General features: G+C 41.5%; 1 protein-coding gene across 2 annotated transcripts; it reads left to right on the top strand.

Annotated features, from left to right (window-relative positions):
- The first annotated feature begins 17417 nt into the window (after positions 1-17417).
- Positions 17418-25384, top strand: LOC120303423 (major prion protein-like). 2 transcript variants are annotated; one of them, XM_039332951.1, is made up of 2 exons: positions 17418-17569; positions 22293-25384. In XM_039332951.1, the coding sequence occupies exon 2, from the start codon at positions 22304-22306 to the stop codon at positions 23024-23026; it is 723 nt and encodes a 240-aa protein (XP_039188885.1). In that variant the 5' UTR covers positions 17418-17569; positions 22293-22303; the 3' UTR covers positions 23027-25384. The 2 variants fall into 2 exon arrangements, with proteins under 2 accessions (XP_039188885.1, XP_039188886.1); XM_039332952.1 differs by lacking the exon at positions 17418-17569 and adding an exon at positions 17622-17773.
- The last annotated feature ends 818 nt before the right edge of the window (positions 25385-26202 follow it).

Genomic DNA, 26202 nt, shown 5'->3' with positions numbered 1-26202 from the left:
AGATCAACAAGAAAGATTAGGGGGTTGGAGGCTAAAACATACAAAGAACACTTACAGGAATTTGGTATATCTTGTTGTTAGTTGCGAAGTCATGTCCAACCCATCGCGACCCCATGGACAATGTTCCTCCAGGCCTTCCTGTCCTCTACCATTTTCTGGAGTCCATTTAAGTTCATGCCTACTGCTTCAGTGATTCCATCCAGCCACCTCATCCTCTGTCGTCCCATTCTTCTCTTGCCCTCCATCTTTCCCAGCATTAGGCTCTTCTCCAGGGAATCCTTCTTTCTCATTAGGTGGCCAAAGTACTTGAGTTTCAACTTCAGCATCTGGCCTTCTAAAGAGCAGTCAGAGTTGATCTCCTCTAGGACTGACCAGTTTGATCCAGGGGACTTGCAGGAGTCTTCTCTAGCACCATAGTTCAAAGGCCTCCATTCTTTTGCACTCATGAAAAGAAGGACCAGGGAAGACATGATAGCAGGAGGTCAAACTACTTTCCAAAGGGCCCCAAAAAGATGACAAATAATTGATGGAAACTAACCAAGAATAAAAGCCACCTAGAACTAAGGAGAAATTTCCTAATGGTGAGAGCAATCAACCAATGGAACAGCTTGCCTTCAGAAGTTGTGGGTGCTCCATCACTGGAGCCTTTCAAAAAAAGACTGGACAATCATTTGTCTGAAATGCTGTAGGGTCTTCTGCTCAAATGGGGTTGGACTAGAAGACCTCTAAGATCCCTTCCAACTCTATTGTTCTATGTTGAGGAAGGGACATTCTTCCCATCCCTCTTTTCTTCCTCCCTCCCTTCTTTTAGATGGTTAAAGGTAAAACAGGATTTGTGTAACATAAGGATAATCACCAAGATCTTTGCAGCTACTGTGTGTTTCAGCTTTGGCATCTGCCGATGAGAATAAGGTGGGCATTTTTCTCCCCTTTTCTGGTAGGTCAGTTTCTGAAGTTAGCGATGGAAATGCTAAGAGGGAAAAAGAATAAAGGCGTGGCCTCCTTGGTTCCCAGCCAGATGCAATCTGTGTGAATCCAAATTAATTCTGCTCCTCCATTCCTCTTATCCGAAGTTACGTGACATTTGGGAACCTAATTTGCATGGCTGGATTTTTTCCCTCTTGGCTTTCCCTTAGTCAAATCTGCCAGCAGTTTAATCAATGCAGTGGCTAGAGATGCTCTTATCGGACTGATGTGTAATCAAATATTGGCACTATAAAAAAAATTGTTTGGCTGCTGCTCCCTTGCCAAGCCTGCAGGAGAGCTCAACTCTCAGAAGTTCTGCCAGAATGGGGTTACAGAACTGCCATCCCGCTGAGGTCTGGAAGCCAGACAGGAGATAGAGGTCTTTTCTTTTGAGAATCTCAGCAATGGCTCATCTGCATGACATCTCCTTCTTTTTCGCCAATGCATTTTGGGTACCAGAACAGATATGTGTCAAATTCACCATATCTCGTGCCAGGATATAGATTATTTAAGGAGATAAAAATCAGAAGCCTGCAAGATCTCCTCCTCCTAATATTCAGGCATTCTTTTTTTTTTCAAATTTTATTAAATGCACATTTTAAAAACAAAAATAGACATGATTCAACCTCCCTGGCTTCAACAGTGCTATTAGTATTACCTTATGTTACAGAAAGAAAAACAGAAACTTAAAATACATTCTATAACAGGACAGAGTATAACAGACTGTGCATATAACATCTGTAAATTTTTTGATAAACCATCTTTCAATCGTCAACGTTATGTTTACATATCATTCAGTTGTGTCCTAATATAGCTACTAATAAGAAGTCCTTATAATATCAACTAGTCAATCGATAATCATCTCAGCGATCCTCCTTATCTCTAACCAATCGTACAAATTTTTCCAAATTTCATAATACTCTGTTTCAGTTTTATTTTTAATCTCTAGAGTTAACCTGAGTTAACACTCAGGCATTCTTGAAGACATATTGTTATAATTCGAAAAACTAAAGCTGAGAGAAAGGTCTGAAATAACTCAATAAAAAGGGGGAATGGGGTTAGATTTATACCCTACCTTTTTAAAATATGTAATTCAAGGCAACTCTTATTTTTGGGTTATCAGAGGTAAAGGTTTGTTTTGCGCTTTCATCTCTTCCTCTAGCCTTTATTGAACTTTTTTGTCTTTTGTTTTCTATGGGATTTTTTGTTTGGAGTTTTGTACTTTGTCTTTTAACCTTGCTTGAATAAAATAAAAATATAGATTTAAAAAAACTTGGTCGTTAAGTAACTCTAGGGAGGTTTGTCATAACTTTGAACAGTCACCAAGCCATTAGTCATAAGCCAATGATTATCTGTAGTTTGCTCAGTGATTTTGTTTAATAATGTTTAACTTAAATAATTCATTGTAATTAATCACTTTTGTTCTCTGCATAAAGATTACTAATTTTGGAACCTTAGAATTAAGATTACTAATTTTGGAACTAACCTAAAATTAAGGAGAAATTTCCTGACAGTGAGAACAATTAATCAGTGGAACAGCTTACTGTACTTCCGGAAGTTGTAGGTGCTCCATCACTGGAGTTTTTAAGAGATTGGACAGCCATTTGTCTGAAATGGAGAGAGAGAGAGACTGGTCCAAAGTCACTGAGCCACCGTTCATACCGAAGGAGGGACTAGCACCAGTGGTGGGATTCAGCCAGTTCGCACCAGTTTGGCAGAACCGGTAGCTAATTTTTTGTTGCCCAGGCCCAGAATGGACTTCTGGAAGTGGCATCCACGCAGAGAACCGGTTGTTCATATATTTGAATCCCACCACCGACTAGAACTCAAAGTCTCCCGGTTTCTAGCCTGATGCCTTCACCACTAGATCAAACTACATACGTTGTGATACCTACCTGTAGAAGCCACTGAGGGCAAGGTATCAAATTATACCAATGTAAAATCCTTCTATTAGAAGCATGAAGAATAGAATAAAAATACTTATAGTAGGTATGAGAAAAGGAGAATCACAAGCTGAGCAAACATTGATTCAGGTACAGGATTGTTCTTTAACTGGGGTGTATTATTCCTAGCAAAATGTTCACATACTGTAGGAACTTAGAACAACAACTGCTAAACTAGTTTAGTGAAGTGTCCATTGAATTTGTATTTTAATTGCAATGGGCAGAAGGGACTGATAAACCAAATATTTGAGTATTGTTCTGGTTTGTAACATAAACTAAAATTAATTGGAAAGTTTGTTTGCCAACAGAACCAGAATGATGGGTTGCCATTTATTCAAAAGACATTCTTGGTTAGACAAACATTATAATACTGCTATTTCCAATGAGAATATCATGAAAAGAAATCTCAAACTCGTTTTTTACTGTATAGAGGTAACAAATACTTGGACGTGTCCGATAGCCATCCGTGGATGAGAGAACCTTTTTAATGAAAATCAAATATTCACAGAAAGGTCATAAAATACCTCTAAGAGATTCAGATTCCCTTCTGAAGGTTCAGCATAAATTTAGTGTCAAGAAATGCATTTGTGCATGTTGTCTTGTGGCCATTTTGCAAGACAATGGTTGCCAGATTTGTATCTGGAGCTGAATGCCTATGGGGGCAAGGATTGAACACACATCAAAATGACGACATCATAATCTCTAGTTTAACCAAATCCAAGAGAGATTTGAGTTGGATTCATTAGATGTCTCCTTATACCAAGATAGACAACTGGGCCAGATGCAGACTTTAAATCCATTTGTGCAACTCCAAGAACACTTCATAATGAACCATGACACCCTAATCACTCAACACTTCCTTTTCACAACACTCATTCTTAATAATAATTAGCTGAATGTCATGGTCCCTCTCATCATCACCAACTTATCTGTTGCAGTCCAGGGAGATTGAAACGATCCCCAAAACATAGCCCCAATACTCAAAATATTATCTATATTTTGTAGCATTATAGTAATATTTGTCCACTGGATGGAAGTAAATGATTGCACAGTTTACCTTTAGGTAGGTCAGTCAAAACTGCATTAAAAGTTATGCTAGCTTTTGAATTCTCCAGAACTCCTAATCAGACAATAAAAAGTAAAATAACCACATGATGGCTCAGCAGTTAAAGACGTTGGGCTTGTCAGCTGGAAAGCTGACAGCCCAAGTTTGAAACCCAAGTGCTGCACAATGGTGTGAGCTCCTGTTCTTTCCCCAGACCCTGCCCACTAGCAGTTTGAAAGCACACAAATGTGAGTAGATAAATAGATACCACTTTAGTAACAACGTTCCAGAGGCTTTGGCATGTAGTCATGCTGGCCACATGACCACAGAAATGTCTTCGGACAATGCTGGCTCCCTCAGCTAAGAAACAGTAGGAGCACTATTCCTAGAATCGGACACAACTTGAAAGGGGAAACTTTTACCTTTACAATAAAAAGCAGGGAATAATTAAACCTGGGGGATTCTGGGAGTTGAAGTCCACCCATCTTAAAGTCACCAAGGTTGCATTAGACTGTGTGTTTTAACCATGAAGTTGGCAGTTCAAAATCAATACAAAATGGGGGTGCATTAGTTAAGGCAGAGGTCCCCAACCTTTTGAGCACCAGGAACCGGTTCCATGGAGAGAGGTTTTTCTGTGGACCACAGGGGGCACGGTTTCATGTACTGCCTGCATCCCGCAGATGGGGCTTTGCTTGTTTTTGCGGACCAGTTTTTGGCATGCTGCGGACCAGTGCCGGTCCACGGACTGGGGGTTGGGGACCCTGAGTTAAGGAACACATTAGGGAGTAGCAATATTAGCCGGGCCAGCTTGAATCAAATATTAAAGGACAAACGAAACACATGCCTCTACCAGTTTGGAAAGCACAAAAGCTGTAATTTCCCAATCTCCCTCCTGACATAGGCCAAGCTTGCAGGCTTCAGAATGACAGATGTAGAAATATTACAATTTTTATTCCAGTGAAGCCAGAATGTAATTTTGGTTGGTGCACAAAGTAAAAAGTCAAGGAAGCCAAATGTTAAAAGTATTGCCCAGTGACTCTCTCTCTTTCGCTCATGACATTCATGCAAACTCCAGTGACAAGGGCTTTGCCTCCACTCTGCCATTTTAATCTAGACAAAGCATTGGAAAGCCGTTCCTCAGGAGCTGACAATCCAGACAGCAATGTAAAAGCAAATGTTATTTAGGAAACCTGCTGAGAATATGTATTCCTTTGTTCACTGAGTTATACAGAGGAAGAAGGGGTGTTTTGTTATTGTTGCTCCTGCTATAGATCCCTGATCACCCCCACGACAACAGTAAAAGAACTTGTTTTTTTTTTCAGATTAAACAGCAGGGATGTTCACTTTCAACAGTTTGCTTGCATTTGAAATGATTCCCTTGATTTCTGTTGACATTTTGCAAGCAAGATGTGGGTGGTGCTCATGACATTTTCTTTTCAAAGCTCCTTAGTGTTGAGATACTTTGCCCAATCATGAAACGTGTTCATGCCAAGAGTGAGGTACAGAGAATGGCACCAGAGCGTCTCTGGATTTAAATTCCTTGTTTTAGAAGTTGATGTAGACATGGCATGTTAATTAACTATATGCTTGTGGCTTTTTTCTTTCTATAACTATCGATATGTCTATGGAGATTCTCAGTCATCCAGGTCATGGTTGTCTCAAAGGTGCTTTTTCAAGGTGCAACTGGATTTTCTTGTTTTTCTTTGAAGACGTTTCGCTTCTCATCCAAGAAGCATCTTCAACTCAGAAGAAAAGAAAAAGCACCTTTGAGACTATAACCATCTATCTATTGTCTATTATCTATCTGTCTGTCTGTCTGTCTATCTATCTATCTATCTATCTATCTATTCTAATCAATTTTAAAGAAAATTGGAGGTCAAAGAGTTATTGATTCTTTTTCGAGCTCTTCAGAAAAGGTAGACTAGAAATCAAAGAAATTAAAGGATTCTTGAAAGTCTTTTAGTTTATTGAGCCACTTGAAGATACCCCCAGTTCGTGGTAACCACACAAACATGCACATATATTAGCAACAATTCAAAAATGGCTTACTTTCATCTTCTTCCAGATTGATTGATTCCCTTCTCTAGTTCAAGGCCTTCAGGTATTTCCTGAAGATCTCCCAGTGAATTATTAACCAAATGTAATCTGCAAAGCTTCCAAACCCAGAAGTCAGTTAGATGCTGATCACCTCTGGAGACTGCCCCAGAATTGTGAACACATAATGATTATCCCAACACAGACCAGAAATGGTAGACATAGGCTTAGAATTTATTTATCAGCCAATGGTTTTAATGGTGATGGGTTTGAACTTGATCCTGAAACAGTCCCCAAAGTGCTTTTTTATGAGGCAACTGGACTTTGTTTTTCTTTGAAAACATTTTGCTTCTCATCCAACAAGCTTTTTCAATTCTGACTGGATGGTGGAGGAATAAAAGGGTTTATACTCCTTGCAGAAAACTGGTCATTGCATTCTTTTAGAGAGTCATTGAGGCCACCTTCTTGGATAAGAAGCAAAACATCCTCAAAGAAAAACAAGAAAGTCCAGTTGCCTCATGAAAAGGCACCTTTGGGATAACTATGACCTGGATGACTAAGAATCTCCATAGACATCCTGAAAGAGTGTTCTAGACTGTATCCTACGTGCTTGCAGAACCAAAAAAAAGCATCTTATGTTTCAATCATATATTACATTCTTTTCTGTTTTTTTAAAGCATCTACAACATCTCTCAGCAGGGTATTACCCCAAGATTAGCCACCTGATGTGCTGCTTAAATTTATCAGAATGATTGAATTTCTGCCCTTCTCTCTTTTTGGGGGGGGGACTGGGTTCTTGAAATCCAGGGCAACAGTGACATCTACAGGCCATCCTGCTTCTATTTTTTTATTTGATTTTATTAATTGTGTTGCCTCTGGTGTGAGGTACACAAACACAATGCTGCTGAGAAGGCTAGGGCTTTTCTAAGGTTTTCATTTTAAAAGATCGTGACCTTCTGCTCATAGGATGACCACAAGCCCTTAGAAGTAGGGAATGGAAATTACATGAAAAAATGTCCATTTAGGACTTGATATTCATTCCATAGATAGCTAGTAAAATAATGTAGTAGTAGTAGTAGTAGTACAGATAGTCCTCGACTTACAACTGGTTGCTTAGTGACCGTTCAAACTTACGACAAAACCTATAAAACACAGCTTATGATCTGGATGCAAAGTTCTGACATCCAGCCCTTCTGCTTTCACTTTTAATGACCATCACAAAAAAAGGTCATAAAATGAGGCATGGTCACCTGGGGATCCTCTTTAGGGCTATCACAATTTACAACTGGGCTCAATTATAGTTTTGAGGAGAAACATAACAGTGTGACCCTAACGCTGGCCACATTCTATAGTACCGGCAGTTCCTTTCCTCAAAATAAACTGGGAAGGGAAAACATGCTTGAAGCACAGAGGAAGAATTCCTACCACATACATCTTCTCTGCACCATCAAAGACCTAAGGAGCTCATCATTTCAGCCTCCAATCTGGGAGAGAGGAATGTAATTGGAAATTCCTAGATTTGTCTACAGATGTCAGTATTGCAGCAGAAATACGATCAGAAAATATCTTTGAAGAGTGTAGTGCTTTCTAAATTGTCTGACCAATAAGGCTGTACTTCAGATTCTAATGGAAAAAAGGGGGGCTTCGGAGCATGTAGGACAGGGGTGTCAAACTGCCAGCCCGCGGGCCGGTTTCATCATACCAAAGTCGCGCCCACCCCCATTGCCAGCAATGCAAAAAGAGTCGCGATACGTCGCGACACGTCACATGACGTGGCGAGTTTGACACCCGTGGTGTAAGAGAATTCACATTGCATCTGCTCTCAGCTCCTTACAGTAGCTGAAACCTTTCCTGGGGAAAAAAAACAAGTACTTTGTTTCAGGAATTACTAACTGGATACAGGTAGTCCTCAACTTATAGCCATAATGGATCCTGACCATTGCAGTTCAAGTCATGTTAAGCGTGGTGCCTACCTGATTGCCTCACTTAATGACCCCAATCCTTCCTCTCCTTGATGCAGTCGTTAAGCGAAGAATGGGGTGCCTCGGGGGTGAGTGAGGCCCTGGGATGTTTCCTGCAGGCCCAGGCCTGCATTGCCGCATCTCCCTAGCTCACACAGGGCCTGTCCTGGTCTCCCAGGGCCCCCACCCACCCCGAGATAACTATGCTCCATTTCCCGCCATGCTTCAGGCGGAGGTCATAAATCCTTTCATTGAGGGCCATTGCAATTTCGAATGGTTGCTGAACAGACAGTCATAAGTCAAGGATTACCTAAACTACATGTGCACCTCTGCATCCCTGGAGCAGTTTTTTGTCTTTGAACCCGAAGCCCTGCACATTTAGCAGCACAGAAATATAAAAGACTGATAGCAGAAAAAAGACCCAGGGATCCATCGAAGACGTCTGCCTTTTGAGTTTTTTGTTTATTTTGGTTTTCTTTTTTATTTATTCATTTATTATTATTTCGATTTTAATGTATTTATTTATTACTTCAGATTGAAAATGTCTGGTTTTGAAACACTCTGTTCCAACTTTACTGGAAAATATTTGAATGCTGTTCTGCCCATTCAACTCTAGCTCAAGCTGCCCTCTTTCAACATATCTTTCGAACGTGAAACAGATGTTTGGAGTTCCAGAAAAGTCAAAAGAACATCAGAATATTTCCAGTCAGTATCTGAAATTACTGTTTCAAACTGAGAGCATTTCAGAGTTAGAAACTTTGGCACCGCACCAGCTCAAACACCAGACAGCTATGCATTCAATATAATCAATTAAATTACCATTTGTGCTGGCATTAAGAGAAAGATAAAATACTCCATAAACACTTCATGCATACCTTCATTGTACAACTCTATCTCTTTTCTCCTTAACCACATTGTTTATCGAAATGTTCCCAACAGTGTAATCTTTTCTCAGAGAGAAAAAAATGCCAACCCCTTGGTCATTTTTTCTGGACCTTCTCTCTCTATATAAATAAATCTATCTTTTATTTATTCACAGGATTTACATGCAACCTATCTCAAATGATAGCAATAGCAATAGCACTTACTTATATACTGCTTCATGGTGTTTTACAGCCTTCTCTAAGCGGTTTACAGAGTCAGCCTATGGCCCGTAACAATCTGGGTCCTCCTTTAGATTCAGTTAGTTAGTTAGTTAGTTAGTTAGTTAGTTAGTTAGTTAGTTAGTTAGTTAGTTAGTTAGTTAGACAGACAGACAGACAGACAGACAGACATGATAGATACTAGATAGATAGATAGATAGATAGATAGATAGATAGATAGATAGATAGACAGACAGACAGACAGACAGACAGACAGACAGACAGACGTGACAGATAATAGATAGATGATAGATAGATAGATAGATAGATAGATAGATAGATAGATAGATAGATAGATGGATGGATGGATGGATGGATGGATGGATGGATGGACGGACAGATAGATAGATAGCAATAGCACTTAGACTTATATACCGCTTCACAGTGCTTTACAGCTCTCTCTGAAGCAATTTACAGAGTCAGCATATTGTCCCCAATAACCTGAGTCCTCATTTCACTGACCTCAGAAGAATGGATTGCTGAGTCAACCCTGAGCCAGTGAGACTCGAAATGCCAAACTGCTGGCAGCTGGCAATCAGCAGAAGTAGCATTCTGCAGTACTGCATTCTAACCACTGGGCCATCACGGTTCATAGTGATGACTCTATCATTGCTTGGAGGAAATGAAAATTGTGACAATCTACATTCACACAATAGTTTACAGGATACCAATAGGAGAGAATATTTGTAGTTCAGGATTGAACAGTGGAATCTCTGAGCTTGGTTGTTTTCTTGCAGACCTTCCATTACCCAAGTACAGGAATAGGCAACTTTGGCTCTTTTATGACTCGTGGACCTCAACTCCCAGAATTCCTGAGCTAGTCCAAGAGTCATAAAAGAGCCAAGGTTGCCTAACCCTGCCCGAGTAGGTTACATCACCAATGCTAGAAGGGAGTAAAGTTTGCTCTTTGTTTATATACAGTGGCTTGCCTTATAGGTCTTGGTAGGAGAACTGTTATCCTTTTGGTAATGTTTCAATTAGGCTGTTGTTTACTATTTGATTATCTGAGATGATGGTTTCTTGATTGCTTGTTTAGTAGTAATTCTGTTGTCAGTCTCTGTTTATTTGTTTGGTGCTTGCTGGTGAAGATGTTCTGGACATTTTGTTTCCTTTCTACCTTTTTAATTGTCTCTTGAATGCTATAGTTTATAGAATTAATCCAACTGTGTATTTTTACACACCAAACTAGACAATTTGGAGATCCAATTAGAATATAGTACCTAATAGTCCATTAACACCAGTGATGCTTCCAGAGGTGGTGTGAATTTCCATAGCCTCTTAAATCAAGAGCCTAAGTGTTAAACTTAGCACTTAATCCAAGACTTGGCAAACAGTCTCTATTTCATATGGATTAGAAGAAAAAAAGAGGATTGTTTGAAACAACGTTTTCAAACTTGGCATCTTGAAAATTAACTTTCTCATGCTGGCTTGGAAGTTGAAATCCACACATCTGAAAGTTGCTAAATTTGAGAATCAAATTAAAAAACAACTGCAGCACTTTTTTAAAACAAAAATGTAGCTAGTGTACACAATACTCTGGTGTTCTAAAGGGCCAATTACATACTGCAGTTGAGAAAAAGCTCTATTTATAACACTGGTCTTTTTATTCCAGAGGAAAAAATAGCCTTGTACTGAACCAGCCCAAAGTGTGTTTGTGCAAATGCAACTTTCCTATGAAAATAAACCTTTCCTTTTGTGACTTGTTTCTCCCAAAATGTTACCATGAGGAGGATCTTCAAAAAAAAAAAAAGCAAAGATTTAGTTCATATCCCTGACTTGGGAAAAGTCTCTATAGAATAGAGTAGAATACTCTATTGGGCAATTGTGATTAGACACACAAGGAATTTGTCTCTGGTGCAGAAACTCTCAGTGTACATGCAAAATAACAAAGAAATAGTAATAATAATAATAATAACCCCCCAGTGAGGCACTACCTTGACGTGGTTGTGGGGCCTGTATACTCTGAGGAAGATGAGAGCTATACCAGAGGTTCAACCATATTGGACAGGTCTCATCAGAGGAGTCAGACAAAGAGTGTCTCTCCCATAAAAAATATGGTGAGACGTAAATTTCAGAATGCCATACCGGCTCGGATGTCGCCCGGGTTAACAAGGTCTGCGCTAGATATTGGAGTTCCTGGATATCTGGTGAAAAATGGGTTACAGGACTCAGGACTGTTGGCTGAGCAACCAGGGCCAGCAGCTGCAGAACTACTGGAAGAAAAGGTGTCTACCCGTCGCAGATACACAGTGATTGAAAACAAAGAAATAATGATCTGTTACTACAGATCAAGTCCAACAAGAAGAGGATATCTAAAACAAATGCACCAGTTCTGGAAAGAACAACATCCAGAATAATAATAATAGTAAAGTTGGAAGGGATTTTCGAGGTCATCTAGTCCAACCCCCTGCTCAGGCAAGAAACCCTATACCATTTCAGACCAATGGCTGTCCAGTCTCTTCTTAAAAACTTCCAGTGTTGGAGCATTCACCGCTTCTGGAGGCAGGTTGTTCCACTGGTTAATTGTTCTAACTGTCAGGAACTTTCTCCTTAATTCTAGGTTGCTTCTCTCCTTGATTAGTTTCCACCCGTTGCTTCTTGTCCTGCCTTCAGGTGCCTTGGAGAATAGCTTGACTCCCTCTTCTTTGTGGCAGCCCCTGAGATATTGGAACACTGCTATCATGTCCCCTCTTATCCTTTTCTTCATTAAACTAGACATAATAACAATATCAATAAGAGAAGGTAGTGGAACAGATGAGAGGATAATAGTAATATAGCCATACTACATGAGTAAATATACTTAGACATGCTGTGGGAATTGGGTGTTCAGCAGAGTGATGGCACAAGGGAAAAAATGCCTCTCTGGTTTTGGCATGTATTGGGTGGATGGATGGATGGATGGATGGATGGATGGATGGATGGATGGATGGGTGGAGGATGGATGGGTGGGTGGGCATGCAGGCTGGCTGACTGACTGACTGACTTGACTGACTGACGACTGACTATTTCAGAGGTGTCAAACTCAATTTCATTGAGGGTTGCATCAGCATTGCGGTTGCCCTCAGGGGGGTCGGGTGGGTGTGGCCAGGGTGGGTGCAGCCTAATGGGTGGGTGTGGCCAGCTTTACATCATTCGCGTCAAGGGTGCCTATGGGGGCCTGGGCAGGAGTGGGATAGATCTGAGGGTCTCTGGCAGAAGGGGGTGGGACCAGGGCAAGCACCAAGGCATGGTCCACTGGAGGAGCCTCGCTGCTCCTCTCAGGCCATGCGGGGGGAGGCTTATGGAGCTAAGACTGAATGTGTTTCAGCATAGATGGCCACCACAAAATTGTATATTGGCTCCCAGCTGGCCTGGGCCAGGTCCAAGGCAGCGGGGGCCGGTCCCTCACTGTTTCCAGGATGGCTTTGTGGGCTACATGAAACCACTTTGTGGGCCGCATCCGGCCCCCGGGCCTTATGTTTGACATGTCTGGACTATTTTATTGGCCAAGTGTGACAGACACATAAGAAATGTGTGTCTATCACACTTGGAAGGCAGGCTAGTTGCAACATGTTTTTTTTCTGCAGTCCTAACTATCCCTTGAAATCTGTACCTGCCCTGTTTGTTTGCTTTGCCTTCAGATTTGTTTTTAAGCAATGCGGCTTTTCTAAAAAGTAGGAATATCACATAGCTAATACTGTATGGTATCCCAATATCCATGGGCACTCAAATTAAATCCTTTAAAAAAATCCATATCATTATTCATGCTAATAAAAAAGAGAGAGCCCCCATAGATTACTCTAACTGTCTTTTCCAGGAAAACGCTCACATGACATGTTCAGTCAGGCAATAAGAAGGACTCAATTGTTGTGTTGATTCATACAGCACAAATCAGAACTGTAGCATAAGCAATGCTCAAAGAGCCACTTTGTACAAGCAGAATACATGCTGTCTCCTCCTAAATATGCTGTGGCTGCTTATTCGTATTTTGCAATAGAAGTGGCAATTGTTTGCTATTGCATAAGCCAATGTAAGTAGGTCACGATAAATCCAGAACACAATACACATGTCACTCTGAATACCAGGAATTTCCAAGTGAGAAAGCATTCCCAGATAGATTATTTCTGGACACTAGGAAGTCCCACCTCCAGGCTTCTTGTAGTACATGCCATCACAAAGCCAGTTCCCATAGCAACAGTCATCCATCAGCTTTTTATTGCATCAGTGCTCCTTGACCTAAATGCAGATTCATTTAACTCTTAAGAAGCTTATTTTCATTTGTGGAATAGCTTTTGATATGTAGGCTATTCTGAAATGCCTTTGTGCATAATGAAGGCCTAACAAATATCTGGCTCATAGTTAACAAGAAAGAGGAGATGACGTATGGAAGAGATAGAGTTGTTCTTATCCATCATGTTAAGCTATGAGTTCTTTTAATCTTGGCTTGCTTGGTTAGCTGCAGCAGCACTCTTATATTTTAAGCTTAAAATCAGGTAGTAATGAAATCACATCCTAAAAATATTATTCCATATGAAGTAATAGAAGTCTTTCTTTACAGATATAGGTAGATTTATTATTTTAAAATTGTTTTTGTTGAGTTGCTCTTCAGCTCTACGTGTTTCACTTTGCTCTTCCATGGCTTCTAGAGCTTCAATTCTGGTTTCATGAGAGTAAACAATTATTTTCTTCCCAAGTCTCACTTCTTAGATATATTCTTTCTTGCCCAAATCTCTTCCTGTTTTGCCTTCCTCTTCCTAAGTTTACATTTTTTACCAACTAATGTAGGTGAGTTGTTATCTTCAAAGGACTGTGGTTCTTGTTAAACTTGTAGAAATTCTTACTAATTTCCTGGCTAGCCTTTGGCTGCAACAATCAACTTTTATTTGACTTGACATCATTAAACTTGACCTGACTTGCTAAACTCTTGCAAACATGCATGCAAATTTTTGATTGTCAACACAGATTGGCCACAATTTCCCTGGATTTGGGGCAGGTGTTTGATCATCCCACCTTGGAGGTACCATAATTGAATTTGGGATTTTCTACATGCCCAAACAGGTGTTCCATCTTGAGTCATAGCTCCTACCATTTACAGACCTGCACATATCAATTTACCCTCTGCCAATTGCTGGCTAAATATTTCCATTATCAACTCTAGCACTTAACCATGCTTGGAAAGAAAACTGAAACCTAACCAAGCACTTGGGATGGTTAGCCAAGGTTCCTTCAGTCTATTACTCACAATTTCCCTGTAATTATTTTCTTGGAAGTTCCCTCCATCAATAGGCAAGTGTTCTGCGGTGATAAAAATGTAACGACTCCCTAAGAAAAGATCCTCACTTCTCTGAAATTTCCCACATCTTTGTTTTTATTGCCATTATTAGCTCCCATCAGGACCTTGGAGAGGTTTCTGTGGTTGACCTTTTTCCTATTTTCTCTACAAACACCAGGACTCCAACTTGGCTATACATGATGTGAATGTCTTTAAGGTTGCTGAACACACAGGTTTTCTCTGGAAATGAGCGCACCCATCTGGTCCAGGTTTCCCAGTTTAAATTTGATTGAACTATAAAGGCAAATTGAATGAAGATAACTTCTAGCCAGCCAGGTGAGAGATATTTGTTCTGGCAGGGTGTAGATGTTTAACAGATTGGATTACATTTTCATCCAGTTTTGCGAGAAAGGGTTGCTGTTGTTAACCATGGGTTTTGGGGACTAGAGGGCTCTTGACTGAGATGTCAACACATTGCCCTAAGACAGGGGTGTCAAAATGCCGGCCCTCCGGCCGGATGCATCATAACAAAACTGTGCTCACCCCATTGCCGGCAATGGCAAAAAAATCACAATACGTCGCGACCCACAGGTTGAGAACCGCTGTCTTAAAGAAACAAAGGAGCACTAAAATATTAGAGTTCAAATAAATAAATATTTCCTCCATGTGGTAGCATTCTGCAGGGGTTGAGTAAACTGGACTACCATCTCACTGTGCAAAGTGAAAGGATCCAGGTCTTGATCCTTCTTGGATATCAAAGGAAAGCAAAATACACACCTACAAATTTTTATTTTTTAAAATACAGATTGGAAAAAATTGTTCCAGGCCATTCCAGCCATTCTAACTGTTATCAAGTTTTTACCTTAAGTATTATTAACGATTTCCCAACCATGTGTCACTTCCTTAAGATTCTTGTTATCTGAAGAAAATTCCTGTGATTAATGGAACCATTACAGGGCCTTTGTTATTGTTACCTTGCCTTTCCTCCAAGGAGATCCTAGTGCTGGATATTTTTCTTATCCCCAGTTTGGCCAAAGGCTTTTAATCCTCTCACCTTCTCATAGCATTGATTAAAACTGGTCTCCTTAAACCCAGAGGGTGAGTTCAGCTTTTCTATGGCCCAGAAAGCCTTTAGATAACAACATGGCATTCCACAGCAACTCTCCAGACAGGGCATGCATAGTGAAGCTCCATAGCTCTCCAGTCAAGCTTCCAGCTCTAAATAAATACAGTGTTGTTCCAACTCTGGCAGGCAAAGAAGAGATGTGTGGGAAACTGCTGGAATCTGCCTAGCTTGTTGGAAACAGAGACACACCCAGATCTTTGATTTTGCTTTTTACTTCAGTCTTGGCTGGTACCAAGTTCCAGCACAAGCTAATACTGGCCTCTTAAAAGCTTTTAAGACCCGAATGAATAAAGTATCATTGAGAAAATAGGCAATTTCTATCATCAACTACACCAATCAAAATTATAGGCCTCATTCAGCCTTCAAATTAAACTATGGTTTGTTAGCAATGCCAGCATGGAATACACTTACAACAGTTCATTTACTGACCGTCACAACAGAACTGAAAAAAGCAGCTTAAAACTATTTTCACAATACAATTGTTGGTCTATATTTGGATACTTGGCAACTGGCTCATAGTTACGATGTTTAGGGTCAAGTGATCCCCTTTTGTGACTTTCTGATAAGCAAAGTCAATACTGACTTAACAACCATGTTACTAATTTAACAACTGCAGTTATTTACTTAAAAACTGTGGCAGCACGGTTGTACAATGGGCCAAATTTCACTTTACAACTATTTCATTTAGCAACAGGAATTTTGTGCTCCATTGTAGTTTTAAGTTGAGGACTACTTGTAAAACATCACTGGCAAGATTCACACAACATTCCGAGCATTAAATTACAATTGACAGACAAGAAAGGCTGGTTTAGCACACCATCCAAGTCAAAACTCAAGCAAGTACAACCTGACTTACTGTGCTGTGAGTCCAGCCAAGAGTAGCTTGTACACATATCCCTTGACCCATATTTACATATATTGGTATGTGAGAATGACCTTGGGAAAAAGGAAGAATTGCAGACTAGACCTTGATCTAATAAATAAAATTTTGAGTCCACAGGTGGAAGGAGAGTGGAGCAAACAAACTCTCCTGGTTTACAGGAGAGTAAAGTGAGGGATGGGTACTAATAACTCAAGGTTGAAATGAGGGGTCCTTGGTGCTCTCTGAGCTTGGTTATTTCCTTGCAATGGATGGAAACTTAATCAAGGAGAGACCCAATCTAAAACTAAAGAGAAATTTCCTGACGGTGAGAACACTTAATCAGTGGAACGACTTGCCTCCAGAAGTTGTGGGTGGTCCAACATTGGAGGGTTTTTAAGAAGAGATTGGACAGCCATTTGTCTGAAATGGTATAGGGTTTCCTGCCTGAGCAGGGGGTTGGTCTAGAACAGGGGTCCCTAGTCCCCAGCCCCCACTCCATGGACTGGTACCAGGCTGCAGCATGCCAGCAACTGGGCCGCACAAACAAGCAAAGCCCCATGCGCCACATGCAGACAGCACACAAAACCACATCCCCTCCGGGTCGGCAGAAAAAAACTCTGGTCAAACCTGGGGCCCAAAAGGTTGGGTGGACTAGAAGACCTCCAAGGTCCCTTCCAACTTCGCTCTTCTAATATTCTATTACCCAAACTGGTAACATCATCAGGAGGGGGTACTTTCCAACTTACAAGACGCTATTAAGGTCACTTTTCAGTCAAGACAGAGCTGGCGTTTATTGCTCGGCTTCTTGGCTGGCCTACCTCGAAGGGGGGAACCATTGCAGGAGCGCACACAGCAAGGGAGCCACCGACCTCCACCGGCTGCCTCTCTGCCGCCTTCCAATTAGTGGAAGCATAAACAGATGGCCGGGGGGGGGGGTGTTGTTATTTAGAACCGCCGCTGACGTCACGAGCTGGCCAAGTACTGTGCAGGTGTTGTGTCCATCTCTCCTGCCGGCTCAGAGCTGAGCGGGCTACGCAACCAGGAGCTGCGGCGGAGCGCTCCTCCTTCTCCTCCTCCTCCTCGCTGGAGAAAAGCGTCGCCTGGACCGCGCGCAGCAGCGACACTCGGCACTGCAAACGCCCTCGGGAGACGCTGCCTTGGTAGCTGGCCCGGTCGCATTGCATCTCCCAGCTCCAGGACCTCGGGAGGAGACGGAGGCGGGTGAGAGCAGGAATCGGGGTAAGCAAAGGGGACGAGGCTGATGGGGGGGGGGGGGAGAGGGAGAGAGAGAGAGAGAGAGAGAGAGACGCCGACTCCGATGGTGGAGGGCTCGACCTGGTGCGGTTGACCCAACCGCGCTTGGCTTCGACCCACCCAACGGTGGATGGAACCCAGCCCAGCTGAAGCCAACGTTGCCTAGGTCGGCGAGACACGGAGGAGAGCGTGAGTCAAGGGGTCGATCTGAGGAAGAAAGCGGGGGCGGGGAGAGTCTGAGAGATCGCCTTCCCCAATGCCCACCCCCAGCTTGGCCAAGCGGTGGTGACTTCAGTCGCCTGTCGCGTCTTTCTTGGACCCAAGCCGCGGGGGAGAACCCCAGAAGGCCGGGGAGGCGAGGAGGAGGAGGGAGCTGGGCACGGTGGAGAGACTAGGGTGACTTCACCTCCGCGTGGAAAAGCCTCTTCCCATGATCAGCTTCCTCTGCCCCCCCCCCCAACTCTAATCGACGTTAGCAGCGGAATTCAAGAAAATTCTAAGGTATTCTCACTTCCCCTGCTCATCCTACTCGGCCAAATCCTGCTAGCCTTTATCTGTTCCCCTTTTAAAAATATTGGCAGCTCACCTGGCTGCATCTTGTATTGCGGAGTTTCTTGCTTTAAATCTTCCTGGTGTGAAAGGTTTCTCTTGTTCTGTCCAGGTTTGATCAGCTGCGCTGAATTCGAAGGGATGGAAATTTCATTTATTTTTCTTCTTCCATTTTTATATCACGAGTAATTTTATACCCATTTTCTTCCTCAGCATCTCTAAGCTGCATTTGTAACCTTTCCCTCTCCCACTCCTGGCCCTTAATAATTTAAGATGCTTATTTTACTGCATCTTCTGGAGTTCCAGAGTATTTTTTTTTTAAAAAAAAAAAAAGAGATGTTAGATAAAATCCCAAATTTATTGCAGTATTCTGCCCCTTGGGTCTTCAGACTCGTTTGATTGATGTTTCAGGACCCCAGGAAGCTGCCTTTTCTCAAATCTTACAATTTATTCCTCTAGTATTAATAAAAAGATAATAATAGATGTAGCTTAGAGCTTAGTTGTTTGCTAGCAGATGTTTCACTCTCTCTCTAGGTCAGAAATAGGCACCCTTTCCATGTACAGGCAATCCTTGACTTATAGCCATTGACTTAGTGACCATTGAAGGTTAAAATCACACTGAAAAAAGTGACTTGTTGACCGATTTTCACACTTACAATCAGTGCAGCATCCTCACAGTCACGTGATCAAAATTTGGATGCTTGGAAACAGGCATGTATTTATGACAGTTGCCAGGGCCATGTGATCACCATTTCTAATTTTCCCAGCTAGCTTCCGACAAGCAAAGTCAAGTGGGGGGGGAGCCAGGTTCACCAACCACATGACTCACTTGTGAGCTGCAGTAGTTTGCCTAACATCTGTGGCAAAAAAAGAAAATAAAATGGGGCAAAACTCACTTATCAACTACCTTGCTTAGCAAAGAAATGTTGGGTCCTGTTGTAAGTTGAGGATTACCTGTATTGTTATTATCTGGATCACTTCTTTTCCTAATTTATTATTGTACTTTGACTCCACCCTGTGCTCCGAATCCACTGGGTGGATCACACGAACACCCCCCCTCCCGAAACAAAATGCAAAACAATGAAAGTTAATCAATAACATTGAGCGGTGTCAAACCAACATCTGCTCTCCCAGCATAGAACAGGAACAGGAAAACAAGCTGATTGCAGATGTTAGAGCCAAAGAAAGAGTTTTAACTTGGCACCATTAAGATAGCAGCATTTTATATTCACAATAGGCTTTTCTTAAGTGGGTCTTCTAGCCAAAAAGGCCATCTTGCTTGTAGCCATCAGCCTCACTGGACTTAGCAGGGGCATCCAAAGCAATACCAGTAAAGAACCTGGAGGAGGTCTTATCTGAGAGAAGAAATAAGATCACCAAAGATAATAAGGGTTCTGGAGGCTAAACCCCATGATGAACTAGACATGTTTCGTCTAACGAAGAGCAGGCTTAAGGGAGACCTAATAGCAGTCTTTCAATACTTGAAGGGCTGTCACGGGGAAGTGGGTGGCAATTTATTCTCCATCGCGCCTGAGCGTAGGACAAGAAGCAATGCACAGAGACTCATAAGAGGGAGGTGCACCCTGGAAATAAGGATGAATTTCCTGACAGTGAGAATGATTAGCCAATGAAATGGCTTGTCTCCCAGCATTGTAAGTGCCCAAGAAAAGATTGGGCAACCATTTGTCCAGCATGGAATACGGTCTCCTACCTTGAGCAGGGGATTGGACTAGACCAGAGGTAGGCAACCTCGGTTCTTTTATGACTCGTGGACTTCAATTCCCAGAATTCCTGAGTCAGCATAGCATAGCTGATTCAGGAATTCTGGGAGTTGAAGTCCATGAGTCATAAAAGAGTCGAGGTTGCCTATCCCTGGACTAGACGTTCCAGCTCTAGGATTCTATGGAAGTCTGTGCCCCAAGACTTTAAATGCGACCTTCTTCTGGACTTCTTTTCTTTTCCTGTTGATTAGAAACATTTTGTTGCTTATGCAAGTAGCCTTTTCAGTCTGAGCAAATTGGTTGGGGTCCCTGGAGGACACATATAGAAGACCCTCAATCAACTTGCTCAGACTGAAAAAGCTACTTGGATAAGCAGAGAAACATTTTGAACCAACAGGAAAAGAAATCCAGTCACCATGACTCAGCTTCCAAACTAGTCAGCTTCAGTTTGCTGATTCCCCATGGTGGAAGCCAAACAATCTGGCTAATTTTAGTCATGACGGGGGTCTGCCTACCTCCTCCCTGGGGTTGTTTCTTCCCTCATGTTTCTTCTACTTTAACTTGGGAAATGCCCAAGTAGGATAGACAAATGAGACAGGAAGAGGCTGGGAATGAAACTCACCCATTTCTGCTGCTCTGACTGGTGGATCCTCCAGGCTGGTGACAATTGACAGGAGACAGTCAGAGAGCCTGAGGGGAAAACCAACGCAGTAGAAGTACCCCATTCCACAGTGACTCAGAACAGATGCAACAGAGACAGAACAGAGACTGGTAACGAGGACCGCAATTGTTTTGTGCCTTCTTAAGGGATGGGTGGATTTTCCTAGCCAAGTAACGCGGGAAGCGTGAAAAGAATGTGACTTCTAGCTGACTTATTATCTTTGTTCCATTTTGCCACCTTGGGTTAGATTGCAAGGTCTGCATTTGTGAATTTTCCAAACTAGGGATTCATTTCTGAGATAATTTAGCTCGCTGTCAGCCTAAATCCCTTGCTGGTTGTACAGTCCCTATGGAACCATGTAAGGCAGGGAGCACTGAGCTCACTTCTACAAGCAATAAGCATGGGGCACTACCGGGGAGGGTGTGGTATACAAAGCATTTTACCACAATAGTTCTTAAAATGCCAGAGTGCCTTAAACAGAAAAACAGATCATTCCAGATCAGCAAGAAATATAAAAAGCTGACATAAAACATCCAGTTTTACAATCATACTGCCTCTCGCTATGCACACAAAGCACCACAATGATCTAGTCCAGGGGTAGTCAACCTTGGCTCTTTTATGACTCGTGGACTTCAATTCCCAGAATTCCTGAGCCAGCTTAGCTTAGCTGGCTCAGGAATTCTGGGAGTTGAAGTTCACGAGTCATAAAAGAGCCAAGATTGACTACCCCTGATCTAATCAGTGAGGAGCTGTCTTCATTGCAGGTGTAGCAAGGAATAAATAAAACTGTTGCATGAGGAAAAGCAAGCTCTGCTCTCCAGCAAAAGCTATAGACTTGCGGCCCCAACTGAATTGCTTTGTTTCTATCATTCTACAGACGCATAGAAATTCTCGTTGGCAAATTTAGTCCCTGTCCTTTTGTTAAGATTCCTAGAGAACCTTCCCCAATCCTTGGTAAAGTCAACTTCCGGGCTGAAATTATTATTCTGCAATCACAAATGGTGTGCATTTTTAAAAAAATAAAACTAGGTCAAATGTATCCATCAAAGAGATTTTACCAGATGGGCTGTCAATTCAGAACAGCTCTATTGAAAAGGCCTCAATAACAGCTCTTGATTCCATTGGATCATCAAAAGCCTGGGGAAGGGCGCAGTAGTTGTTTTGCTTGAAAATGGTAAGGCTTAATGGCACTGTTATCGAAGAGATAACTAGGAAAGTTCCTAGGCCTCGTTCTTGGCCTGTGAGAAAGGCTGGTTTCCTAGGAGACCAGATACCTCAAGGACAAAGGAATTGCTTGCGCATCCTTTTCTCTTGTGCTCCCTCACAAAGTTAAAAACAACACATATCAAAGCATCTCTTTGTTGTGTCTTCATGTTCAAGGTTTAGGAGCTCAGCAAAAACTTGTTATTTCAACTTCATGTCATGGTCTAATGTTTTTTTTTTCCCCTATGCTTTCCAAGCATACTATATATGCGGCTAATAAGATAAACATGCAGAGTTGAGTAATATTATGTGGGACCTCCACAGTGATCTACACTGATCTGAAGATTTGTACAATCTGTGTTTGAATAATCACTGAAGCCCAAAGATTTACTTGTGATATGCAAGCTCTACAGATAAATGCAGAGTCTTTAAACTTGATTCCCCATCCTTCGGCAGCTCAACATCTGGTGTGGGCTCAAATGGAAGGTATGGACAGGTCTCCTTAATTTCAGAGGACCTAAACTCCAAACTGTTCTTCGCTTAACTAGCAATTCTTGTTTTGTTTGGTATGTAGAATAAGCAACAATGAGGAAATCACTTGGGACCAGTTGGATTTTACTTCTCCTGCTCCTACTCCAAATGGAACCCTCTCTTTCCAAGAAGAAGCCTAAACCTGGGGGTGGCTGGAATACCGGGGGCCAGCGCCCACCTGGTTACCCCCAGCAACATCCTCCAAACAGACCTAACTATCCACAAGGCGGTTACCCTCAACCTTATCCTGGGCATGGAGGAGGCTACGGAGGAGGCTATGGAGGTGGCTATGGAGGTGGCTATGGAGGTGGCTATGGAGGCAGCCAATATGGCAAGCCCTGGAAGCCCAAACCACCCAAGCCCAAGATGAAGCACGTGGCAGGAGCAGCTGTGGCCGGAGTTGCGGCAGGTGCACTGGGTGGTTACCTCTTAGGCCGTGCCATGTCCAACGTGCCGTTTATGTTTAGCAATCCTTCTGAGCAGCAGTGGTGGTATCAAAACCGTGACCGCTACTCCGATCAAGTTTACTACCCAAAGTATGACCAACCAGTTTCAAGGGACATCTTCGTGAGAGACTGCACGAATGTCACCGTGACCGAGTACGTGGAGCCCAGTGGGAACAAGACAGCAGATGAGATGGAGAGAAAGGTGGTGACCCAGGTGGTACACCAGATGTGCACGGAGCAGTACAAGTTGATGTCAGGGGTTGCTTCGCTGCTTGCCAACCCTTCTGTGCTTGTAATGGTCACCCTGATCTTATGTTTCCTGATACACTGAGTTGTTTTCCTGAAGATTCTCTCTTGTTGAGCTAGCAGTGTGGAGAAGGGACCTCTATAAAAAAAGTATACACCTGCTGGGAGATTACATTCCTGTATGTGCAATTTTTAATGGGTGTGTGTAAGAATTGTTCTATCTCCTAAGTATTCTTGAACATACTGGCTTCTTCTGAGCACACCATGGTCCCTTCATAACCACTGTGATTCTGTCTTTAGCTGCAAAACATTTTTGGGTGGGGAAAGGAGGGACATAAGATCACTTTATAACAAACCCACCCTGCTAGAAATCTCACTCCATTCTCAAATATTGACCATTCAGCCTGCGCTTGCACACAATATAGTAACATACATAAGAACGGGCAAGTAATTTTTGGCCAGCTGCCACTATATTGCACCTTGCTAGAAAACTTTTTTGTTTTCATATGTAATGCAGCAATCATTTTGTATTATCACAAAGTCTGGCACCCTAAAAGACCAACTATGTCTTCACAAGGAAAGATTTGCATTTTTTTAAAGGGCTTTGGCAACTAGAGTTGTACGATAGCCTTGGAGCTCTTGAGTGGCCCGTCCACCATGACTGATTCACACATGGACATTTTGAAGGCTATTCCACATGTAAGAATAAACTTATGGCCTATGAAGCACAATTGTTGCCGATACACAGCATGTGATTGATCTTGCTGAGGCCGAGTACTGTAGCCTTGAAACAAAAATACCATGGTGGAAATACTTTAATAAGAGCAGAAAAAACTTAAAATTATAACTCAGTTTTTGGAATGTGAATGAGCAGATTGAAATATCATTTCTGTTAAGAAATAATTTCTGAAATGATTTCCAGAAATCTAAAGCTATTGAAAACTTTTCATTGCCACAGTGGTATTTCAGAGTCCAAGGGTATGACGAAAAATATCCCTTATAAGTAGACTGAGAATATGAAAGATATAGTCATCTGCCAGAGAGGACTTCAACTTCTCTCCTCGTAAGTGATAATTGTTCTGATTCAAATGGGACAAGCTGATCAGAAAGTTTAATATTAATGATTCAGTTCAACGTCAGGAGTAAGGTAGCATCCAATAGTTCCTTGGACCACAAAATCACTAGGAATTTGAAGGTTTTAACTCTGCAAAACTTTGGGAATAACTTTCACTTCTAGGACTTCTGGCTTCTTTGGAGAGTCAGAGAAATATTCAGAAAGAAACTGGAATTTAGAATTGTCTCTGGAACAACTGGAGAACCCAAAAGTGCTGCTAATTCACGGAACACTTTTGGAAGTGGGGAAATATGTCATCAGTGCTGGTGTCTCAGCAGGCCCTAATATTGCTAGTTAGAACATAAAACATGCATCATGGGGCTAGAAGGGACGTCTTGTCCAGCCCCTTGCTTGAGGCAGGAGACCTCATACCATCCCAGTCTATTAAGCAAGAAGGAGTGGTCCCCTTTATCTTCAACTAAAGGCCAGAATAAGTTCATGGATGGTCTTCTAATGAACTTTGAGAACAAGAGCCTATTGTTGGGCTTCTGAACTGATTTTACAGAACCATGTTTGACATCTGGCATCACTTTAACTACATTAGCATTATTCTTGAAACATGATTGCTACAAACACTTTGCTTTTTCCACAGCTTGCTTTTGCTTTCTTATTGTTTTATGTATTTACTTGAGGGTTGGGATGCAAAATCTGACATGGCCTCTACCAGAGTCACAGGGTGGGGGGGGGGGGTGTTTGTCCAAATGTTTTTGTTAGCAAAGTTTGTATGTTTGTTATTTCTCCACTGTATACAGCAAGCTTTAGAATATTATGTCTAGAAACACAACAGCCACTGGAATTTAGCTAGTTTGAAGATGCCATAATTATTGAATTTTAAGACCTAATTGAAAATTGCACTTTGGGTTATAATAATTTTGTCTGTCCTAATACTATCAGCCTCTGGTATTTATAAAAGGTACTTTAAAAAAAAAAGACTTACTGATTGACACTGTGCTTATACCAAATATAAAATTGTAAGTGTGGTAAAAATATAATGGGATATGTTCTTCACCTACTGAGTTTATCTGGTATAAATGTCTGGAAGTTCTTTGAAGGGTTTCATTAGTCGGAACCATGACATCATATGAATATTTTGCCAGGTTGTTGTAAAGGCCAAATTTAAATATTGTTGTTTTAATATAACAGCCCCCCCCCCAAAAAAAACCTGAATTGTGGAGAAGGGGAAAATGATGGATTTTGAAGTGACATATCTGTTGTCATCAGGGTATTTTGTAACTCTGTAGCTTTGCATGGGCTTCATTTTGATTTGTAAATGCTTTTTTTAAATTAAATGTTTGATATAAAGTTAACAATAAAATACAAAAAAATAAACATTTGGACTATGTCAAATCATTCCAAACTGTACAAGTATGTTGTTTGTGCACATATACAAAAATAACCTTTCCCCAGATATCAGATGTCACAGAACAAAATCCAAGATTCTGGATCCAGTTTAGGGCACAAGTGACTAAATGGGTCCAGCTTTGTTATTAAGTGGAATGAATCATCTGGGAAGCTGGACTTTGGTTTTAGGAAAAGAAAGCAAATAATAGAAATAGATTTTTAAACTGCCATTTAAAGGGATAGATAATTATTTCAATAGGGTGTACAATAATTATAAGATTTAACCAATATGTATACAGCACTTTTGTTTCTGAGGAAAATTGCTTGGAGGGGGTTTCTTTTTCTTCTCAAATAATTTAGATCGGTCTTGGATAACGTGCCCTTTTATTGTGCATGCACTTGGTCCGGACACCATACTAAGCCAGAACACTCTTTAAAAAGGATACACATGATTTATGGCTGTTTTACTTACTCACTTATTTATTTGTTAAATGTAAACATTGCCCATTTCACTGTTAAGCCCCTGGATCAAGTCCTATCAACTTTTGCTAATAAAGATGTCTATATGTATATATCAGAAATGTATGGGAAAATAAGATCAGATAACCTTTATTGTCATTTTTTTACTGTGGGCACGACGGCACACATCAAAAATGAAATTTAGTTGCCCGTTCTCAAAGTGGAACACATACATGACACACAGCTAAACATACTATGTACAACATATGTATAGACCCACACCCCTACACATACATAGCAAATAAATATTAAATACTGTCCATCTTGAATATATAACGGAAGGAGGA

This window comes from Crotalus tigris, unplaced genomic scaffold (genome assembly GCF_016545835.1).
Source record: "Crotalus tigris isolate CLP2741 ecotype Arizona unplaced genomic scaffold, ASM1654583v1 scf7180000024470.1849372, whole genome shotgun sequence".
Taxonomy (NCBI): domain Eukaryota; kingdom Metazoa; phylum Chordata; class Lepidosauria; order Squamata; family Viperidae; genus Crotalus; species Crotalus tigris.
This window is presented reverse-complemented; position numbering and strand designations above follow the sequence as displayed.